Source organism: Petromyzon marinus, chromosome 59, assembly GCF_048934315.1.
Source record: "Petromyzon marinus isolate PM22_M1 ecotype Great Lakes invasive population chromosome 59, UKy_Petmar_22M1.pri1.0, whole genome shotgun sequence".
NCBI classification, from domain to species: Eukaryota; Metazoa; Chordata; class Hyperoartia; order Petromyzontiformes; family Petromyzontidae; genus Petromyzon; species Petromyzon marinus.
The window spans coordinates 91,343-112,454 of NC_133725.1; the positions used below are offsets into that span (position 1 = coordinate 91,343).

The 21,112-nt window shown below is 53.0% G+C and overlaps 1 protein-coding gene across 2 annotated transcripts in view; it reads left to right on the forward strand.

Moving 5' to 3' along the window:
- The window catches only part of LOC116955429 (voltage-dependent P/Q-type calcium channel subunit alpha-1A), a 164,574-nt gene that overhangs the window by 30,928 nt on the left and 112,534 nt on the right, over window positions 1-21,112 (forward strand). For both annotated transcript variants that reach the window (XM_076052955.1, XM_076052956.1), the window contains 3 exons: window positions 755-861; window positions 4,490-4,629; window positions 20,848-20,939. In XM_076052955.1, coding sequence (XP_075909070.1) covers window positions 755-861; window positions 4,490-4,629; window positions 20,848-20,939 — 339 coding nt within the window. The remainder of the gene's footprint in view (window positions 1-754; window positions 862-4,489; window positions 4,630-20,847; window positions 20,940-21,112) is intronic.

Sequence of the window (21,112 nt, forward strand, 5' to 3'; positions counted from 1 at the left end):
GCGTGTTTATCTAGCCCGAGATATTAATGCGTTGGTGTTTGCATTGTCCTTGTACTGTTCGCCTTGAGGCGGCCTTTAGCGTCTAGCGCCGGTGAGACAAAGCCATGAATGAGGTGTCTATTTGGAATTTGAACATCTTAGCACGTCCTGTATTAATGCCAGAAAGGGTAAAGCCTATTTTTTAAAAACCATAATTCAATATCTTTATACTGACGAAATGGTTCTACAGATAAATATATGCCCGTCGATTTAAATATTCTTCTGCCTTCTAGTCTCTGTCTAAGTCTCAGATTGTCTGTCTGGATGATGCACTATCTGTCTGTCACCGACCCTGCCAGCCAGACACCCTCAACCAACAAGAGGGTGTTAACTACCTTGCCTGGTATTCAGGAGGTCATGGATTCGATCCCAACCCTGACACCTGTATATTTAGAGTTTTGCATGTTCTCTCTGGGTCCTCCGATTTTTCCTTCCGCATTTTTTATCAACGTGCATTCAGAGTATATTGCTGCTATGAATTTCCATGTTGAGCCTTCATTTGTGGCCAGGTCGCTTTTGAAAAAGAGATAGGTAGCTCAGTGGGCCTTACAGCTGGTAAAATAAAAATAAAAGTTTAGTTTAGATCCCAAAACGCAAACTCCATCTCTGAACGGATGGCAACGATGGTATCGTGTGCAGCGGGGCGGTGGGCGGTTGGTTGGTGGATATGTCCTCTCATTCTCTGCCCTTGACTCGTCCGTCGTTCCGGGGATCACGCCGTTCGAATGGATGATCCTGACGACGATCATCGCCAACTGCATAGTGCTGGCGCTGGAGCAGCATCTTCCCGACGAGGACAAGACGCCACTGTCCAAGAAGCTGGTAAGGGACATCGCGTGGGCCCACACGTAGGCACACCGCAAACCGTGCATGTGTGGACACGGGAAGACAAAGGTCCCCTGTTGTAGCCTGTAACCGATTGTTAGAAGCAAGGGCTGTTAAGCGAGCAGCACCTATGAAGGCTGGCACGGCGCGTGAAGTGGTGGTTGGCCAGCGCCACACCTGGCCGCCTTTGTCTGGCGACGTTTACACATCGCGCCCGGTACTCATTTGAGGCGGAGTCGACCTGAGGGAGGCCCAGGACCGGTTCACATAATCGTCACCGGTGTTGGCTGTGGGCGGGAATCGAACTTTGGTCGCCGGGTACGTAGCGCAGCGACACAAACGTACACACACGGACACGCACATGAACACACACCGACACACACACATGCACACGCGGACACACACGAACACTCACGCGGACACAAGCACACACACGCGGACACGTACACACAGGCACGCACACACACACACACGTGAATACACATGCGCGCGCTCGCGTCGTCAACGCTGGAACGGGGCTGCGCGCCGTTCTCGCTCCACCGCTCCGGACCCCGCGATCTCGGAGCGAGCGTGAGCGGCGACTCGGCCTCGGCAATTGAAAATTTGCATGATTCGTGTGGAGGCCGTTTTCACTGCCGCTGCGCTCTTTGCCTCTCCTCCGCGCGGTTCTGTCACTCATAGATCCTTCCCCCCCGCATCCCGCACCCCGCCACCACCCCCCCCCCGCCCGCTGGCCACCCAAAAAAAATGAACAAAAAAATCCACACGCAGCCGCCGGCACGTTCCATTTAACAGCCACCACCAGAAACCGCGAGATTTCTGTGCGTCTTTTTTTTGTTCGTTGCCCTCCTGTCTGCCCGTTCGTCCACCCGTTCGTCCGTCCGTGTGAGCACGGCTGTTACGCAATCGTCAGCGTTGCAACACGCGCGGCAAGAGATTGGCGACTGCTTGTCTCTCGTAACTGTCAGAGGTGATTCTGGCTGTCGCCGCAAAGTGCTACCACGAATCCCTACCACCCCCCCCCCCCCCCCACTGACCTCCCCCCTCCGCCGCTGATCCTACCCATCCCCATAGCCCAACTGTCACAACGCTGCCCAAACCAACCCAGCCTTGTGTCACGGGGGGTGGGCGCAGTGGTTCGGAAGTGGTGGGGCCTAACCGGGAAAGGGTGCGGTCTAAGGAGTAAGGTGGTGGGACCTAAACAGGAAGTGGTGGGGCCTAAAGAGGAAGTGGTGCGGCCTAAAGAGGTTCAACTTCCCTGCTGTTGAGTTAAAGCAACACAAGCAGCAGCATCGGAGGTTTCGTGCTACAGACGGGGCAACAGGCCAACTAGTATAATCGATTTGCGTCTTTGAAAAAATGATGAGTTAAATTAATAAAATAGCGAGTACAAATTGTACTAATTAGCTAATAAATAATTTCAGTACAAATCATGAATTTAACAAAAATATACCCTTTAATGCAATTGTTGACCTTTACTGCAGGCGTACACTCCTTTGGTTCTCATTCGTTAAAAACTTTATAATGTTAATAAATACACAGGGTTTGATGAAACAAAGTAAGCTGTAACTTAAAGTGCCCGTGCTTCATTGGTGTTTTCGATTATTTACCTTATAAAAAAATCTGGCCATGTCTCGCACCCCCTGGAAAGGTCATCTCGTACCCCCAGCAGGTGCGTGCACCCCAGATTATGATGAACCACTGCCTTAATGAATACGTTGTAAATACATTATTTTTCAATAACACTGACTCTGGAGACTATCTGAATCGGATCGAGCCTCCCGTAAGCCACGTGGTGTCTGCGTGGCCACCCCACTCTGAATCCCTCCCCTCGCATCTCTGTCTGCATCTAGATCAGCTCACAGGTACAACAGTTTTATTTTGTATTGGGTGCAATTGTGAACAGCAGCCATATCGGACATTAGTACATCTGATCAGCATAATCATTGGGTTCACTGCAGCTCAAAGACTCTACAAGGCGTGTGGCGACGTTAGGAGATACCCCTTGTGTGCGTGTGCTGGGCATTCGAAGGCCTGAAGACCATAATTGGTGATTTTACCGACATCAGGGAGGTGGTTTCCATATCCACAGAGTAGAGTGAAGAAGAATAAGAAGCGAGCTCCTGCCCAGGGAGTCAGGAACCTCCTGCCCAGGGAGTCAGGGAGCTCCTGCCCAGGGCGCTCCTGTCCAGGGAGTCAGGGAGCTCCTGTCCAGGGAGCTCCTGTCCAGGGAGCTCCTGTCCAGGGAGCTCCTGTCCAGGGAGCTCCTGTCCAGGGAGTCAGGGAGCTCCTGTCCAGGGAGCTTCTGTCCCAGGGAGCTTCTGGCCAGGGAGCTTCTGTCTCAGGGAGCAATATTCTGGCAACTGAGTGGGGAGGGGGCAAGGGTGCGGCTTGGCAGTGGTCGTGCATAAGCTTGTGGCACGGCATCTTTCGTATGGGGGTGCTCGTGTGGCCTGAAGGTCTGTGGGGGGCGAAGGGGGGCGGTAGTTGGTGTGCATTTTGTACCAGGGACTGTGACAGCAGTTGCTCGATGTTATCATTAAAACACAAGTTGGCCAGGTCACTTCCGAAAGAGAGCTACGTAGCTCAGTGGGGCCTTACATCTAGTAAAATAAAAGTAATTTAGTTTTAGACTGAGATGCTACCACCCTTGAGGATCACGTTGATGAGGGTGGCGATGATGATGGCAAATATAATGGCAACGATGGTGATGTGACTTTGACTCTCTCGCTCTCTTCGTATGTATGTGTGTAAGTTGATTTTCTTTCGCATCGCAGGTAGCCAACCGTGCTAATCGGAGGTGCAGTGTTTAGTCTATGGGCAGTGTTGAGTCTATGGACAGTGTTGAGTCTATGGGCAGTGTTGAGTCTATGGGCAGTGTTGAGTCTATGGACAGTGTTGAGTCTATGGGCAGTGTTGAGTCTATGGGCAGTGTTGAGTCTGTGGGTAGTGTTGAGTCTGTGGGTAGTGTTGAGTCTATGGGCAGTGTTGAGTCTGTGGGTAGTGTTGAGTCTATGGGTAGTGTTGAGTCTATTGGTAGTGTTGAGTCTATCGGTAGTGTTGAGTCTATGGGTAGTGTTGAGTCTATGGGCAGTGTTGAGTCTATGGGTAGTTTTGAGTCTGCGGGCAGTGTTGAGTCTATGGGCAGTGTTGAGTCTATGGGTAGTGTTGAGTCTATGGGAAGTGTTGAGTCTATGGGTAGTGTTGAGTCTATGGGTAGTGTTGAGTCTATGGGTAGTGTTAGTCTGTGGGCAGTGTTGAGTCTATGGGTAGTGTTGAGTCTATGGGTAGTGTTGAGTCTATGGGCAGTGTTGAGTCTATGGGTAGTGTTGAGTCTATGGGAAGTGTTGAGTCTATGGGTAGTGTTGAGTCTATGGGTAGTGTTGAGTCTATGGGTAGTGTTGAGTCTATGGGTAGTGTTAGTCTGTGGGCAGTATGTATGTACGTATGTGGAACTTCTTTCCCACCGTACGTAGCCAACCGTGCTAATCGGAGGTGCAATTAGCACAGTGACAATGATGATGATGGCGATGGCTATGATGATGACAACAATGGTGACTGGCTTTCTCTTGCTCTGTCTCTCCTTCCCCCTTCCCCTTCTCTCCATCTCCCACGGCGTCTGCAGGAGGAGACAGAGCCATACTTCATCGCCATCTTCTGCTTCGAGGCGGGCATCAAGATCCTGGCGCTGGGCTTCCTGCTGCACAAGGGCTCTTACCTGCGCAACGGATGGAACGTGATGGACTTCGTGGTCGTCGTTACCGGGTAGGGGATGCGTTGGGGCCAGGGAAAGAAGGAAAAAAACTAACAACCCGGCGGTGTTCCCTGGCTGTTGTTGTGGGTATCCGTGTTGTGGTGGGGGTCTGTGTTGGGGCGGCGACCTGATGGCATTGTCCCGGTAACCTGGGTGTTGTGGTGGGATCCGTGTTGAGGTGGGGGTCTGTGTTGGGGTTGGTAATCCTACTGGAGATGACATGGAGTCCTTGTTGTAAATGTGTTAGATTTTTAATTGGGTCAAGGTGGATCCTGCGTTGTGGTCGTCCCCTACGTTGTGGTCGTCCCCTACGTTGTAGTCGCCTCCTGTGTTTTGGTCGCCTCCTGTGTTTTGGTTGCCCCCTACGTTGTGGTCGCCCCCTCAACACTGCATCTCCGATGAGCACAATTGGCTATGTACGGAGCGAAAGAAGTTCAACGTAGTACGTGCATGCACGCAAGGAGAGCTGAACCTTTGTTAAAGAGCTGATGGTGGTGTCGTATTCAGTTCAGCGAAACGTCGTTTTTAAACATGACTCCTCCAGGTTTTTTGCTGATGAGCTAAAATCAATCGGCACATTCGCCCACGGTGTTACAACTGGATTTTAATTATCTCTGCCGCTGGGTGGTGGAGGGCTTCTCGTGCCAACAACAACAACATAATAATGACATTATACCCACATGTCGATCTCACCCAAACAGAAACTAATTATGAATCATGATGTGTATATGTATTATTCACAGTAGAGTTTTTTTGGGTTCGATCGCGTAAATATAAATGTGCCGTTAAAACCGACACTGTCCGATGCAGCCAATTAAGTGAGGGTTTGTCACGTAACAAAACGTGGCCAATTCGTTACAAGTTCAGCACTAACCGGTTGTGTGTTGGGGGGGGGTTAATATATGCATATAAATTACAATGGATATCCATTACCGGTTGGGTTATTCGTAGGGTGATCAGCATACATGTATCTTGTCGTGGCAGCCTAAGTATTAACTTAGGTCATGTGCTGCGTACATCGGCTTAGCTGCGCAGGGACAGCTGCCACTCGGGGTTGCCACTTCGCCACACGATCTGAGCATCCCGTGGGCATCCTCGTTGGCACGAGTTTGGCCGTCGCATGCCGCAGGCATCGGGTACACATTTGACATTTGCAAAAAATTGAAGGTAGAAGAATATTATTATTGTCTGCTCGCTCCTGTGACTACTGTCGGAATCTGAATAGTTTTGTTTGCGCTGGAGGAATCCGATGAGCCGTGAAGCACTTTGTTTTGGCACAGATGTCCGGTAGCGCTAAGCATCTCCCCGTGTCACGCGCGAGAGAGGGGTCAGGGGTCACGTACAGTACGGCAGTGACCTTGCCGGGCGCCGAGGTCGCGGAATTTCGTCTCCTCTCACCCGGAGAGAAGGGGCGACTCGCTGGATCTGCAGTAGATGGAGGGTTGCCAACTGTCCCGGACTTTGCCGGAAGACCTCGGCGGGAATTGGCACCCCCCTGCACCCCTGCCCCCCCGGTGACAATTGAAAGCAGTCGTCGAAATTTTAAAAATCGGATAGATTTGAAAAAGTAATGAAAGATATTTCCCAGAATAGTTGGCTGCCCCGATGATGAATCCGAGCACGCGCGTTCCGCTCTCAGCAGTCACATGGGACTCCGCCGCGGTGCATCGGTTAGCATGCCAGTATGGTGATAAACAACTCCTACCCTTCCCCCATATGACTGACAAGCTGTGGGAGAAGCCGTCGTTCAGCAGTGGATTTATACAGAAACCTACAGACTCGCACAGAGACCCACAGACTCACACAGAGACCCACAGACTCACACAAAGACCCACAGACTTACACAGAGACCCACAGACTTACACAGAGACCCACAGACTCACACAAAGACCCACAGACTTACACAGAGACCCACAGACTTGCACAGAGACCTACAGACTTACACAGAGACCCACAGACTCACACAAAGACCCACAGACTTACACAGAGACACACAGACTTGCACAGAGACCTACAGCAGCGGGCTACACGTGGGGACATCCTTGGTATGTGGTGGGGTAGTGGTGGGGGCGTTGTGGGGGGGGGGGGGGTTGTGGTGGGGGGGTTGTGGTAGGTGGGGTTGTGGTGGGGTGGTGGTGGGGTGGTGGTGGGGGCGTTGTGGGGAGGTGGTACGGGGATTGTGGAGGGGTGGTGGGGGGGGGTTGTAATGGGGGGGGTTGTGGTGGGGGGGTTGTGGTGAGGTATTGCTGGGGGGGAGGCGATCTGCATCACGTGAGCATGAGACAATGGAGGCCGAAATTTGCTTCATCGCTCGGCGAGGTGCGGCTGACTCAGTCGCTCTCTCACAATTTCATCTCTCTCACTGTTTCTCTCTCTCACTGTTTCACTCTCTCACTCACTTGCGCCCTCTCTTTCACTCTCACACTCACTCCACTCTCTCTCTCTCGCAAAAATAGCGTTTAGCGAGCTGGCAAGCACCAATGTGGCCCTATTAGGTGATTAGAACGATGTGGTCCGTCCCTTCGTCTCACGCTTCCGCTTGCTTGCGATTTTAGTTTTAGGCCGTCCGTGTGGGTGTGTCTTTACATCTGTCCGTGTGTCCGTCCGTCTGCCCGCCCGTATGTTTGCCCATGTGTCCGTCCGGGTGTGCGTGTGCATCCTGCGTGGTCCGTCCGCAACCTCGCTCGCCGGGAGGAGAGGCGGCTCAGCGCAGTGCGGACTAAAATCATCTGTTCCTTCTGCGTGGGATAGACTATTAGACTCTCGAGCGACGATTCACTCGTCGCGCGCGGTGCGTTTTCTGCGGCCACCCCGGTTTCCTCCCGCACATAATATACAACAACAACCATTGGAATGTGTAATGCATGAAGAGCAGGAGACGAAAACAGAACCAGGGGGCAACCGACCGAACTCGAGAGGCAAGGCAAAGAGATGGAGTTTCAAAGCGGACTTGAATCTACAGACTCTGATTGCCCTGATTGCAAGTGGCAAGGCGATCCGTGCTTTCGGTGCCATGCTAACAAAACGCCCGGTCACTAAAAGAGCGCATCCTAGACCCTGGGAATGCCGAGCAGTTGGAGATCAGAAGATCTTAAGGACCTTGATGGAATATATACAGAGGGCTGCAGAGCTTGGGGGAATGGTTGATAGCGCCGGCTTGCCGCACGGCTGCTGCTGCTGCTGCTGCCTTTCCACTTGTCTCCTTCAGCGATTGTGAGATATGCAATTTGTACAGACGGCCATGCTATATATGAAACATTACAACATTATATCATAATTTTGATTTAAAGCTTTCGTGACTGCAGGGATTCATATTCTTGGTTCTTTCGGTAAAGTCACGTAGAAGGGAAACAATAAAATAATAAAAATATAAAACAATAAAATTATCACGACGTTTCGACTGCAACACAAGCAGTCATCATCAGTTGTGAAAACCACAACAAGAAAATTTGAAAAAAGTGGCGGTTTTTTAATGTTAGCACCACGGATAGCGATTTGACAGTTTGTTCAGATGGACGAGTCCATCTATGTTCGGAAAAGAGGAGGGGGGAGACGAAAAATAATGGATGCGGTCTGAAAGCCACCTTAAGCGTGATCATTCAATTAAGACCCGAAATGGTTTCTCAAATCCTTCCAATGATTGCTAAGCCAGAATCCATCTTCTGGGTTGAAATTGTCTCTGTGTTTGTATATGTGGATAGCCTCATGAGCGAATCTCTCATGGTAGCCAGATGGCTTGCAAAGAACCTCTGTCTTGGAGAAGTCAATGTTATGTGAACCTACTGAATTATAACAGTGATCTGCCACTGCCGAGGTGTTGGTCCTACCGTTTTTCAGGTCTGCTTTGTGTTCACGAATGCGGTCCGAGACATGTCATTTGGTTTCTCCAATTTAAATACTACCACAGAGGCAACTTAGTTTGTAGACGCCAGGGTACTGTATGTCCGGAATCACATCTTTTACAGACGGAACCAGATCACGGATTTTATGTAATGTGTTGAATCGGACCTGGATCTTGTGTTTATTCAAGATTTTGTAGATCTTTTTGTGATGTAGGGTAAAGTGATGGTTTTGAAAGGCACCTCAGTGGGTTCTCAAATAACATCATTGTTATTTGAGAACCCACTTTAATTCGGTTGTGCACCTGGAACCCAGATTGGAACCCAGGCTGTGTCAGCTGTGCAGGCTCAGTGTATCTGCTGCTGCTGTTGTTGCTGCAGCAGTTGTTGGTGGTGTCAACGGCAGTGGTGATGGCTGTTCATGTCCGGCCCATTTGCCGACTGGCGCTTTTTCCGGGACAAAACTGCCGCGGGGAATCACGTGGCTTGGGGGGGTGTCATAACTTATTAACGTGTCCGTCGTCTCTCGTGCCGAACAAAAAAAGGAAAGGCCCGCAGGTGATGGCGACAGGTGGGCAGGATGAGAGTCCCGACAAGTATCCTTTTGTTTCCATAGGGGCGTCGTAACAATAGCGAGTTCGTCACGGCAACTATCATTGTGATTATGCACAGAGGTGGTGGCGGGCAGGGAGCGGTGGTGCAGCGGTTAGGGCTTTGCGCTACGAGCCCGGCCTACGCAGGGTTTGATTCCCAGGTCCACGGCAAACACCAGTCGTGAGTGATCTCACCTGAAACTGTCCCGGCCATCACCTCAAGGGTGCTGAGCAGCGTGGTGAAGTACGGTCAAAACAACCCTGATGCCCGACAAGTCATGGGGGGGAGGCATGAATATCCAGCAGTGGATTGCCATTGATAATGCATTATTATTATTACTACTACAATTAAACATTTAACCTGCCCTGGTACAAGCCTGGGAAGGAGTCAAACCATAGAGGAGGAGTGGTGATGATAATGAGAGAGGAGGGAGGAAGGAGCGAGCAGCAGCAGTGAGCCACACGGAGGAGCAGGGTCTGTTTTCACAATGGGCGGGGTTGGGGTTGAGCGGAGGGGTTCAGAGTAGGGGGATGGGCACGTACAGAAGTCACGTGGTGTACGGGAGGCTTGAACTGATTTAGACAGAGAGAAATGAGGACATGGACGCTGCCACAGCGGTAAACTATAAAATTGTTTAAAATGTACCAGGTGTAAGGGCCCACTGAGCTATGTCGCTCTTTTTACGAAGTGAACATGGCTATCACAAAGATTATCATCATCATCATCACGTGGACATTTATCGCAGCAGCCAAATACTCTAAACGCGTGGTGATGTTCATTCTAAATATGGAGGTTAAACACCGGAGGACCCGGACAATAATCCACGCGATCGCGGGGAGAACGTGCAAACTCCAAATATACAGCAGGCGTCAGGGTCGGGCTCAAACTCGCAACCTCCTGTCAACCAGGAGAGGTAGTTAACATCTCCTAGCCACGGTGGCGGTGCAACGGTCAGTGTGCTTGCCTTGCCATCCGCTTCGAGTCCATCTCAACAAGTTTTTGAAACCCACCACCCCAGCTGCCGTGCATGGCGGTGGGATAAAGCGTGGGTATTGCCACCTCTTCCGAGACTGTCTAAGAGTGGAGCAAATGCTTCGTTAGTTAATCCCCTTCATCCCCTATGGGACATGAAGCCGCAATGAGTTCCTTCCACTTCGTCCTCTCCTTGGCAACATGTTGAGCCTCGCCCAAAGAGAGGCCGATCGCTGATTGCAGCTCCTCCTTCCCGGTCCTTTGCCAGGTGGTCTCGAGTCTCCCGGAGTTTCCTTTTGCCGGTGGTATCCACCTTCGGGGCAATGTTTGGTATACGGTCCTTGGTCCATTCTGAGAACACGAACGAGCCCATCTGACGGAAGAAGGGGGGCCACGGTGTATTCCGTGGCAGGGGCTTTTCCCAAAGCGGATGTCGAGCGGAGAGGGGGGGGGTCGTCTCCGCCAGCGGCGGTCGCGAGCGACGCAAGTTGCAGGGGCTGCGCCCCGCGCCTGTCGCGTGCTATGAGTGTGATGTGACACTTCCCGCTTGATTCGTGAGATTAACGTGGTGAACGAAAATTAGGGGAAAAAACATTTAAACCCCCATCACTTTATTATCTATGGAGCATCGACGGGTCCCAACTGTGACGGCGATAATGATGCGGATAAATATTTAATTGTGTCTCTGTGTGAGATGTTACTGCACGAGTGTGTCACACCGAGTGCTGTTGGGGAGCGGTGGAACAGCGGTTAGCGCCCTGCTCCACGAACCAGCCGACCCAAGATCGATTCCCGCTCACGGGCACCAACACCAGTGGCGATTATCTGAACCGGTCCTGGGCCTCCCCTAGGTCGACTCAGCCTTAAATGAATACCTGGTGCGATGTTATAAAACGTCGCCACTGCAGGCGTGGTGCTGGCCACCTAACCCCCTCGTGTGCCACAGTGCCGGACTTCGTAGGTGCTACTCGCTACTGACAGCACTTGCCCCAGTAATCTTGTTAAGGCTACACAGGGAATCTTTGTCTTTGTGTGCTGTTCCGTTCGGGACGGTCCAAGCAATATCCTCTTCTAAAGGTCACCGGCTCCTCGCTCACCGCCACAGCTGAGCCACTGACGACAATCCCATCACTCTGTTAATCAGGTTACTCGAGTAATCGGATCACTCAACTGATTGCTCAAATAATTGGATTACTCTACCGATTACTGTGGTAATCAGATTACTTCCCCAATCATTAAAGTAATTCGATTACTCTCCCGATTACTCACTTAATCAAATTGCTCAACCAATTGCTTAAGTAATCGGATTACTCTACCTATTACTCGAGTAATTAAAATATTATCCAGATTACTATAGTAATGCGGTTATTTTACAGATTACTCTAGTAATTGGATTACTCTACCGATTACTCTACCGATTACTCGAGTAATCAAATCACTCTACCGATTACTCGATTAATCCGATTACTCTACCGATGACTTAAGTAACCGATTGCGGTGTTATACAAATAACAGTAATTAATTATACCAATTTTGTAAGTAATCTATTACTCGACCAATTAGGTGAGTAATCGATTGCACTGCAGATTACTTGAGTAACCTATTACTCTACCGATTACTTAAACAATCTTTCTCTCCCGATTACTTAATTAATCAACTACACTGGAGATTAGTTGATTCATTTATGACTCCAGCGATTACTTGAGAAACCTATTGCTGTCCCGATTACTCAATGAATCAAGTACACTGCAGACTACCTGAGAAATATATTCATCTGCCCATGACTTAAGCGACCAATCACTCGACCGATCATCGGTTGAGACCGCTCGAGCAATCGGACGGCATTAAAATGGTCGGGAGAAGAGGAAGTCCACGCGTGTGCCACTGGACGGGCGGTGACGGGCGGGGCCTGCTGGCGTCATAGATATCATTATCGTGGGGGGGGGGGGGTGTGTTTCCCACCTTCGACTCCACGGATGGACGAGTGGGAAACTCAGCGGGGGAAGCCGGAGGTTGTCTCCCTCCATGTACAAGCGTTGACAATCCGCGTTGACTTTTCTCTCCAGAGAGAGACATAAAATAACCGTTGGCATTCGGTGAAGGGAGAGAGAAAGAGAGATGTAATTTAGCGAGAAGGAGAATTTGTCTTGTCACTATCAACAAATTCACACCGCAGGGCGTCGTTTTATTTCGGTTATTTTTTTCCGCCAAAATAATGGAGCTCGCGAACGATGCACCCGGCGTCGTGCAGTGGTTGTTGTTGGTGGCAGCGGTGGTGGTGGTGTCGATGGTGGTGGTGGCGGGGATGGTGGTGGCGGTGGTGGTGGTAGTAGAGGCGGTGGTGGTGGCGGCGGTGGTGGTGGTGGCGTCGATGGTGGTGGTAGTAGTGGTGGCGGCGGTGGTGGTGGTGGTCGATGGTGGTGGTAGTAGTTGCTGTGGTGGAAGTAGTGGCGGTGGTGGTAGTAGTGGTGGTGGCGGTGATGGTGGTGGCGATGGAGGTGGTGGCGGTGGCGGCGGTGGTGGTGGCGGCGGTGGTGGTGGTAGTAGTGGCGATAGTGGTGGCGGCGGTGGTGGTGGTCGATGGCGGTGGTGATGGCCGTGATGGTGGTGGTGGCGGTGGCGGTGATGGCGGTGACGGTGGTGGCGGCGGTGGTGGTGGTGGTGGTGGCGGCGGCGGTGGAGGTGGTGGTGATGGTGGCGGTGGTGGCGGTGGTGGTGGTGGTAGTGGTGGTAGCGGTGATGGTGGTGGTAGTAGTGGTGGTGGTGGTGGCGTTGATGGTAGTAGTGGTGGCGGTGGTGGCGGCGGCGATGGTGGCGTTGGTGGCGGTGATGGTGGTGGTAGTAGTGGTGGTGGTAGTAGTGGCAATGGTGGTAGTAGTGGTGGTGGCGGTGATGGTGGTGGCGGTGGCGGCGGTGGCGGTGGTGGCGGCGGTGGTGGTGGCGGTGGTGGTAGTAGTGGCGGTGGTGGTAGTAGTGGCGGTGGTGGTAGTAGCGGTGGTGGCGGTGACGGTGGTGGCTGTGGCGGCGGTGGCAGTGGCGGCGGTGGTGGTGGCGGCGGTGGTGGTGGCGGCGGTGGTGGTGGTGGTCGATGGCGGTGGTGATGGCCGTGATGGTGGTGGTGGTGGTGGTGGCGGTGGTGGCGGCGGTGGTGGCATTGGTGGCTTTGGTGGCGGTGGTGGCGGTGATGGTGGTGGTAGTAGTGGTGGTGGCGGTGATGGTGGTGGTAGTAGTGGTGGTGGTGGTAGTAGTGGTGGTGGTGGTAGTAGTGGTGGTGGTGGTAGTAGTGGCGGTGGTGGTAGTAGTGGTGGTGGCGGTGATGGTGGTGGCGGTGGCGGCGGTGGCGGCGGTGGCGGCGGTGGTGGTGGCGGTGGTGGTAGTAGTGGCGATAGTGGTGGCGGCGGTGGTGGTGGTCGATGGCCGTGGTGATGGCCGTGATGGTGGTGGTGATGGTGGTGGTGGTGGCGGTGGTGGTGGCGGTGATGGTGGTGACGGTGGTGGCGGCGGTGGTGGCGGCGGCGGTGGAGGTGGTGGTGATGGTGGCGGTGGTGGCGGTGATGGTGGTGGTAGTAGTGGTGGTGGCGGTGATGGTGGTGGTAGTAGTGGTGGTGGCGGTGATGGTGGTGGTAGTAGTGGTGGTGGTAGTAGTGGTGATGGTGGTGGTGGCGGTGGTGGCGGCAGCAGTGACGGCGGCAGTGGTGGTGATGGTGGTGGTGGCGTCGATGGTTGTGGTAGTTGTGGTGGTGGCGGCGGAGGTGGCGGTGGTGGTGGCGGTGGTGGTGGTGGTGGTGGTGTTGATGGTGGTGGTAGTAGTGGTGGTGGCGGGGATAGTGGTGGCGGTGATGGTGGTGGCGATGGTGGTGGTAGTAGAGGCGGTGGTGGTGGCGGCGGTGGTGGTGGCGTTGATGGTGGTGGTGGTAGTAGTGGCAGTAGTGGTGGCGGCGGTGGTGGTGGTGGTCGATGGTGGTGGTAGTAGTGGCGGTGGTGGTAGTAGTGGCGGTGGTGGTAGTAGTGGCGGTGGTGGTAGTAGTGGTGGTGGCGGTGACGGTGGTGGCTGTGGCGGCAGTGGCGGTGGCGGCGGTGGTGGTGGCGGCGGTGGTGGTGGCGGCGGTGGTGGTGGCGGCGGTGGTGGTGGTAGTAGTGGCGATAGTGGTGGCGGCGGTGGTGGTGGTGGTCGATGGCGGTGGTGATGGCCGTGATGGTGGTGGTGTTGGCGGTGGTGGTGGCGGTGACGGCGGTGACGGTGGTGGCGGCGGTGGTGGTGGTGGTGTCGATGGTGGTCGTGGTGGTGATGGTGGCGGCGGCGGCCGCGGGGGTGGTGGTGGTAGTGGCGGCGGCGGTGGTGGTGATGGTGGCGGTGGTGGCGGCGGTGATGGTGGTGGTAGTAGTGGTGGTGGCGGTGGTGGCGGCAGCGGTGACGGCGGCAGTGGTGGTGATGGTGGCGGTGGCGTCGATGGTTGTGGTAGTTGTGGTGGTGGCGGCAGCGGTGGTGGTGGTGGTGGCGGTGGTGTCGATGGTGGTGGTAGTAGTAGGTGGCGGCGGTGGTTTCAAGTTTGGGTGCAACCGTAACAAACAAAATATGAATCTACATTGCAGAAAACTATTACACCACAACCAGACCAAAATAAAGCTACAAAAACAATGTACCAACAGTAGTCATAGGAACTGTGATTTTAAATTTAACAATAAACGATATACATAACACGTACGACAAAACCTGCAGCCATAGCTGGCAGCACGACACTCCCAGTGTATGATGTGTGAGTGAGTCAGCAGCAGTGTGAGTGAGTGTATGATGTGCGAGTCAGCGTATGATGATTGAGTCAGTATTAGGTTGAGTGAGTGTATGATGTGAGAGTCAGCGTAGGATGTGCGAGTCAGCGCATGATGAGTGAGTGAGTGTATGATGTGCGAGTGAGCCAGCACACGATGAGTGAACCTGTGTATGATGAGTGAATGGGTTAGTGGTTGTGCGAGTTTATGACGTGTGAGTGAGTAAGCGCATGATGAGCGAGTCAGTGCATGATGTGTGAGTGAGTCAGTGCATGGTGTGAGTGAGTCAGTGTATGATGTGTGAGTGAGTCAGTGCATGGTGTGAGTCAGTGTATGATGTGTGAGTGAGTCAGTGCATGGTGTGTGAGTGAGTCAGTGTATGATGTGTGAGTCAGTGTATGATGTGTGAGTGAGTCAGTGCATGGTGTGAGTGAGTCAGTGCATGGTGTGAGTGAGTCAATGTATGATGTGTGAGTGAGTCAGTGCATGGTGTGAGTGAGTCAGTGTATGATGTGTGAGTGAGTCAGTGCATGGTGTGTGATTGAGTCAGTGTATGATGTGTGAGTGAGTCAGTGCATGGTGTGAGTGAGTCAGTGTATGATGTGTGAGTGAGTCAGTGTATGATGTGTGAGTGAGTCAGTGTATGATGTGTGAGTGAGTCAGTGCATGGTGTGAGTGAGTCAATGTATGATGTGTGAGTGAGTCAGTGCATGGTGTGAGTGAGTCAGTGTATGATGTGTGAGTGAGTCAGTGTATGATGTGTGAGTGAGTCAGTGTATGATGTGTGAGTGAGTCAGTGTATGATGTGTGAGTGAGTCAGTGTATGATGTGTGAGTGAGTCAGTGCATGGTGTGTGATTGAGTCAGTGTATGATGTGTGAGTGAGTCAGTGCATGGTGTGAGTGAGTCAGTGTATGATGTGTGAGTGAGTCAGTGTATGATATGTGAGTGAGTCAGTGTACGATGTGTGAGTGAGTCAGTGCATGGTGTGAGTGAGTCTGTGTATGATGTGTGAGTGAGTCAGTGTATGATGTGTGAGTGAGTCAGTGTATGATGTGTGAGTGAGTCAGTGCATGGTGTGAGTGAGTCAATGTATGATGTGTGAGTGAGTCAGTGCATGGTGTGAGTGAGTCAGTGTATGATGTGTGAGTGAGTGAGTGTATGATGTATGAGAGAGTCAGTGTATGATGTGTGAGTGAGTCAGTGTATGATGTGTGAGTGAGTCAGTGCATGGTGTGTGAGTGAGTCAGTGCATGGAGTGTGAGTGAGTCAGTGCATGGTGTGAGTGAGTCAGTGTATGATGTGTGAATGAGTCAGTGCATGGTGTGTGAGTGAGTCAGTATATGATGTATGAGTGAGTCAGTGCATGGTGTGAGTGAGTCAGTGTATGATGTGTGAGTGAGTCAGTGCATGGTGTGAGTGAGTCAGTGTATGATGTGTGAGTGAGTCAGTGCATGATGTGTGAGTGAGTCAGTGCATGGTGTGAGTGAGTCAGTGTATGATGTGTGAGTGAGTCAGTGTATGATGTGTGAGTGAGTCAGTGCATGATGTGAGTGAGTCAGTGCATGGTGTATGAGATAGTCAGTGTATGATGTGTGAGTGAGTCAGTGTATGATGTGAGTCAGTGTATGATGTGTGAGTGAGTCAGTGTATGATGTGAGTCAGTGTATGATGTGTGAGTGAGTCAGTGCATGGTGTATGAGAAAGTCAGTGCATGATGTGTGAGTGAGTCAGTGTATGATGTGTGAGTGAGTCAGTGTATGATGTGTGAGTGAGTCAGTGCATGGTGTGTGAGTGAGTCAGTGTATGATGTGTGAGTGAGTCAGTGCATGATGTGTGAGTCAGTCAGTGTATGATGTGTGAGTGAGTCAGTGCATGGTGTGTGAGTCAGTCAGTGTATGATGTGTGAGTGAGTCAGTGTCGGCTCCCTCTGCTCGCGCCGTCGCCCCCCCCCCCCCGACTCCGTCGGCCTCCCCCCAGCTCCCCCGGCTCCCCCGGCCCCCTCGGCCCCGTCGGCCCCCTCACAAACGGCCCCGCCAGCCGCTGCTGGGAGCGTGGCCCGGGAGTGCGCGCGCCTCAGGCGGCCATCTTGCCCCTGAATGGTGACTTTGCGGAGAAAAGTAAAGAGCAGTTTTCCGATAGAAATACTATCCCCGCCATATAAATGTGGAATTTCCACCACTGGCTCTGCAGGGCTATACCCAGGAAGCGAGCGCCAGTCCCTAAATGCCCACGTGAAAAGTGGATTACGCTGACTGTGTGTGTGTGTGCGTTTTAAGAGGAGAAAAACCTCTGTTCTGGCATGGTCGTCTCCATCATCCTCTCCTTTCCCCAGTCTCCATGGCGATGCCTGTGGACCCCATTGTTGGTTGCCATGGCGACCCGTTACCATGGTTCCTCGCTTCCGGGTGAGGGGATGCTGATGGGAAGTGGCGCGTGGCTTTTTCGCACTGTTGGTGGGCGTGCGTGTATGTGCGTGCGTGCGTGATGTGTGCGTGCTGTGTGTGCATGTGGTATGCGGGTGTGTGTGTACATGGTGTGTGTGTGTGTGTGCACACGTGAATTTATGTGCGTGTGTGTGTGTGCGGCCAGCACGCCGCGCTACGAACCCGGCCACCTGAGTTCGATTCCCGGCCACGACCGCCAACACCGGCGACGCCGATCGATAACTGAGCCGGTCCCAGGCAGCCCTCCGCATCACGAATGTGCACCGAAGCAGCACGGTCAATTATGGTCACACAGCCCCCATGAGGCCGGCACGGCGTGGCGAGGCCTTCATCCAGCAGCAGATTGACCGACGCCTCAGGGTTATGATTATAATTGCATTTTATTACCGCTGTACAACCAAGGGCGTTTGCAGTTAAAGTAGGCCAAGGCTTTGTGCGGTGATGCCTATCCCCCTGAGACATTTTCACAAAATATCCATAGCCCATCGAGGCGTTCTCTCACTTCCGCGCGTTCCATTTCAAGTTAAAGGCGTTGATTGTTCTTTTACCCGTATTTATTTATTATCGATGTCATCGTTTTCCTCGTTCACCCAGGAGAGAGCCTCGCTGAGTCTTGTGACTTGTTTTCAGGAGGGTCGTGCCAGGTATGGCAGCAGAGTGGTGGTGGTGGCTATGAGATGTTAACTACCTCACCTGGTATACAAGGAGGTGGTGGGTTCGATCCGGACCCAGATGCCTGCTGTATGTTTGGAGTTTGCGTGTCTCTCTCTCCCCGTGGTCGCGTGGATTTTTCTCCGGGTCCTCCGGTTTTTCGCTCCACATTTGGCTGTTGCTATACATTTCCACGTGATGATGATTTCGGAACGAAACAGGTGGACTTCTCCACAAATATGGCTGTTGCCTGATGAAGCTAGTTGTAATTACTGGTGAAACGTTGTACTCAGATTGTAAATGTTGTAGCTTGGCTCTCCAACACACTGGTGTGCTGTACTAGTGATGAATGGGCATGTTCTGTTGACACGACAAACCTTACTTATTGGCTGTCGGGTGGTGGCAGGTTTAACGACACGTTTTAATATTTACGCGATCTAACTCAAACAAAACCTCTATTATGGATGATGATGATGATAAGCCGCCGTTGAGCTGCGTTTGTGGTCATGGGGAGCGGTGACACAGCAGTGACACGGCGGTGACACAGCGGTGACACAGCGGTGACACAGCGGAGGCACAGCGGTGACACAGTGGTGGCACAGCGGTGACACAGCGGTGACACAGCGGTGACACAGCGGTGACAGCAGTGACACAGCGGTGACACAGCGGTGACACAGCGGAGGCACAGCGGTAACACAGCGGTGGCACAGCGGTGACACAGTGGTGGCACAGCGGTGACACAGCGGTGACACAGCAGTGACACAGCGGTGACACAGCAGTGACACAGCGGAGGCACGGCGGTGACACGGCGGTTCACGCGCTGTGCCACCGCTGTGCTCTGTGATTCCAGCTCACGGCCAGCGCCGGTGACGATTATCTGAACAGGTCCTGTGCTTCCCCTAGGACGACGCAGCCTCAAATGAGTACCTGGTGCGGTGTGTAAACATCGTCACCGGGGAGACAAAGGCGGTCGGGCGTGGTACTGGCCACCCACCCCCTCGTGTACCGTGCCGGCCTTTGTAGGCGCTCGCAAACAGCACATGCCCCGACAGTGTGTTGAGGCTAGGCGGGGGATCTTTATTTTTGTGTGCGTGCGTGTCCTTGTTCTCTGGTCTCTCTTTCCGCTCCCGTCGTCGCTCGATTGAAAATCCGAACGCATCCACGACCCTCTTCTCTACACACACTGTGACACTACACTCACACTACACACACACTCACACTACATTCACACTACACTCACACTAACACTACACTCACACTACACACACACTGACACTACGCTCGCACACACACTACACTCACATACACTACACACACTCACACACACTGACACTACACCTACACTCACACTACACACACACTCACACTACACTTACACTACACTCACACTGACACTACACTCACACTACACACACACTGACACTACACTCACACACACTGACACTACACTCACACACACTGACACTACACACACACACTACACTCACACACACTGACACTACACGCACACTGACACTACACGCACACACACTGACACTACACTCACACTACACTCACACACACTGACACTACACTCACACTCACACACACTGACACTACACTCACACTACACACATTGACACTACACTCACACACTGACACTACACACAAACACACTGACACTACACATACACTGACACTACACTCGCACACACTACACGACACTCACACACACTGACACTACACACACACACTGACACTACACTCACACACACTGACACTACACCACACACACACTGACCCTACACTCACACTGACACTACACTCACACACACTAACACTACACTACACACACACTGACACTACACTCACACTGACACTACACTCACACACACTGACATTACACTCGCACACACTGGCACTACACTCACACTGCACTAATGTTTCTCGGCCACAGTCATGCCCTTCCTCCTCTATGCTTCTGAAACGTGGACCCCGCTAATTGAACATCTGCGCTGGTTGCAAACATTCAGGCTGGCATGCCTAAGATCCATCCTGGGTTTAACCAGGTTGGATTGTGTGAGGAGCTCCCAAATCCTTGAAAGATGTGGACACGTTCCCATCGGTGAGTGACTCCAGCAAGCGAGGCTGCATTTGCTGGGTCATGCAGCCCGCATGCCCAGCCACCGCCGGATAGAGGGGGCTAAACGGACGCACACGGGCTAGAGAAGAGACAGACTAATACGGTACGGGAGGATGTGGAACTGGGTGGACTTGCCGAAGACTGGTACCAGCATTGTCAAGATCGGCCTCTGTGGGAGGCAGTCGCCCTCCAGCAACAGCGGAGGACAGAGGGGCGATGCTCACAACAACGAGTGGAGCACAGGGCAGCTAAAACACAGCAAGTTGGCACAGTAGGGGTTACAGCTGGTCATGCATCTATCGGTCATCTTAGTCGGCCAACCCGTGGTACCTGCTGGGTCTGTTCCGAGACCTCCTGCCAGCAGCGAGCATTCGACGCTGCGCGCGGCCTCAAAGTGCACCTGGCCTGGCACGGGCGCCATGGTGACGTCACCGTCACCGAGTGGCGAGTGGTGTTGGTGGGGGTGTTGGTGCTGGTGCTGGTGTTGGGTGCGGCAGTCAGGGGCTCTTGGTCACGGCAGCGGTGGGCGCGCCGCGCTACGAACATCACGGACCCGAGTTCGATTCCCGCTCGCAGCCACCCCACCGAGTCGCAGCGAATATCGGAAACTGGCCCTGGGCCTCCCCTAGGTCGACTCGGCTTCAAATGCGTCCCCGGTGCGGTGTGTGTAGACGTCACCACCGGGGAGACGAAAGCTGGCGGGCGAGGGGCTGACCACCCACTTGCCCTCGTATGCCGTGCCGGCCTTCAGAGGTTCTACTACCCGCTAGCAGCACTTTCCCCAACAGTCGGTGAATGGCTACACGGGGGATCTTTGTCTTTGTGTGCGTGCCAGGCTGCTCGCTAACATGGGCAGCTACTACGACCTGCGGACTCTGCGTGCCGTCAGAGTGTTACGGCCGCTCAAGCTCGTGTCTGGCATCCCAAGTACTCCCTCGCACTCCCTCGCAAGCCTTCACACTCCCTCACACTCCCTCACTCTCCCTCGCCCTCCCTCACACTCCTCACAATCCCTCACTCTCCCTCGCACTCCCTCACACTCCTCACACTCCCTCACTCTCCCTCGCACTCCCTCACACTCCTCACAATCCCTCACTCTC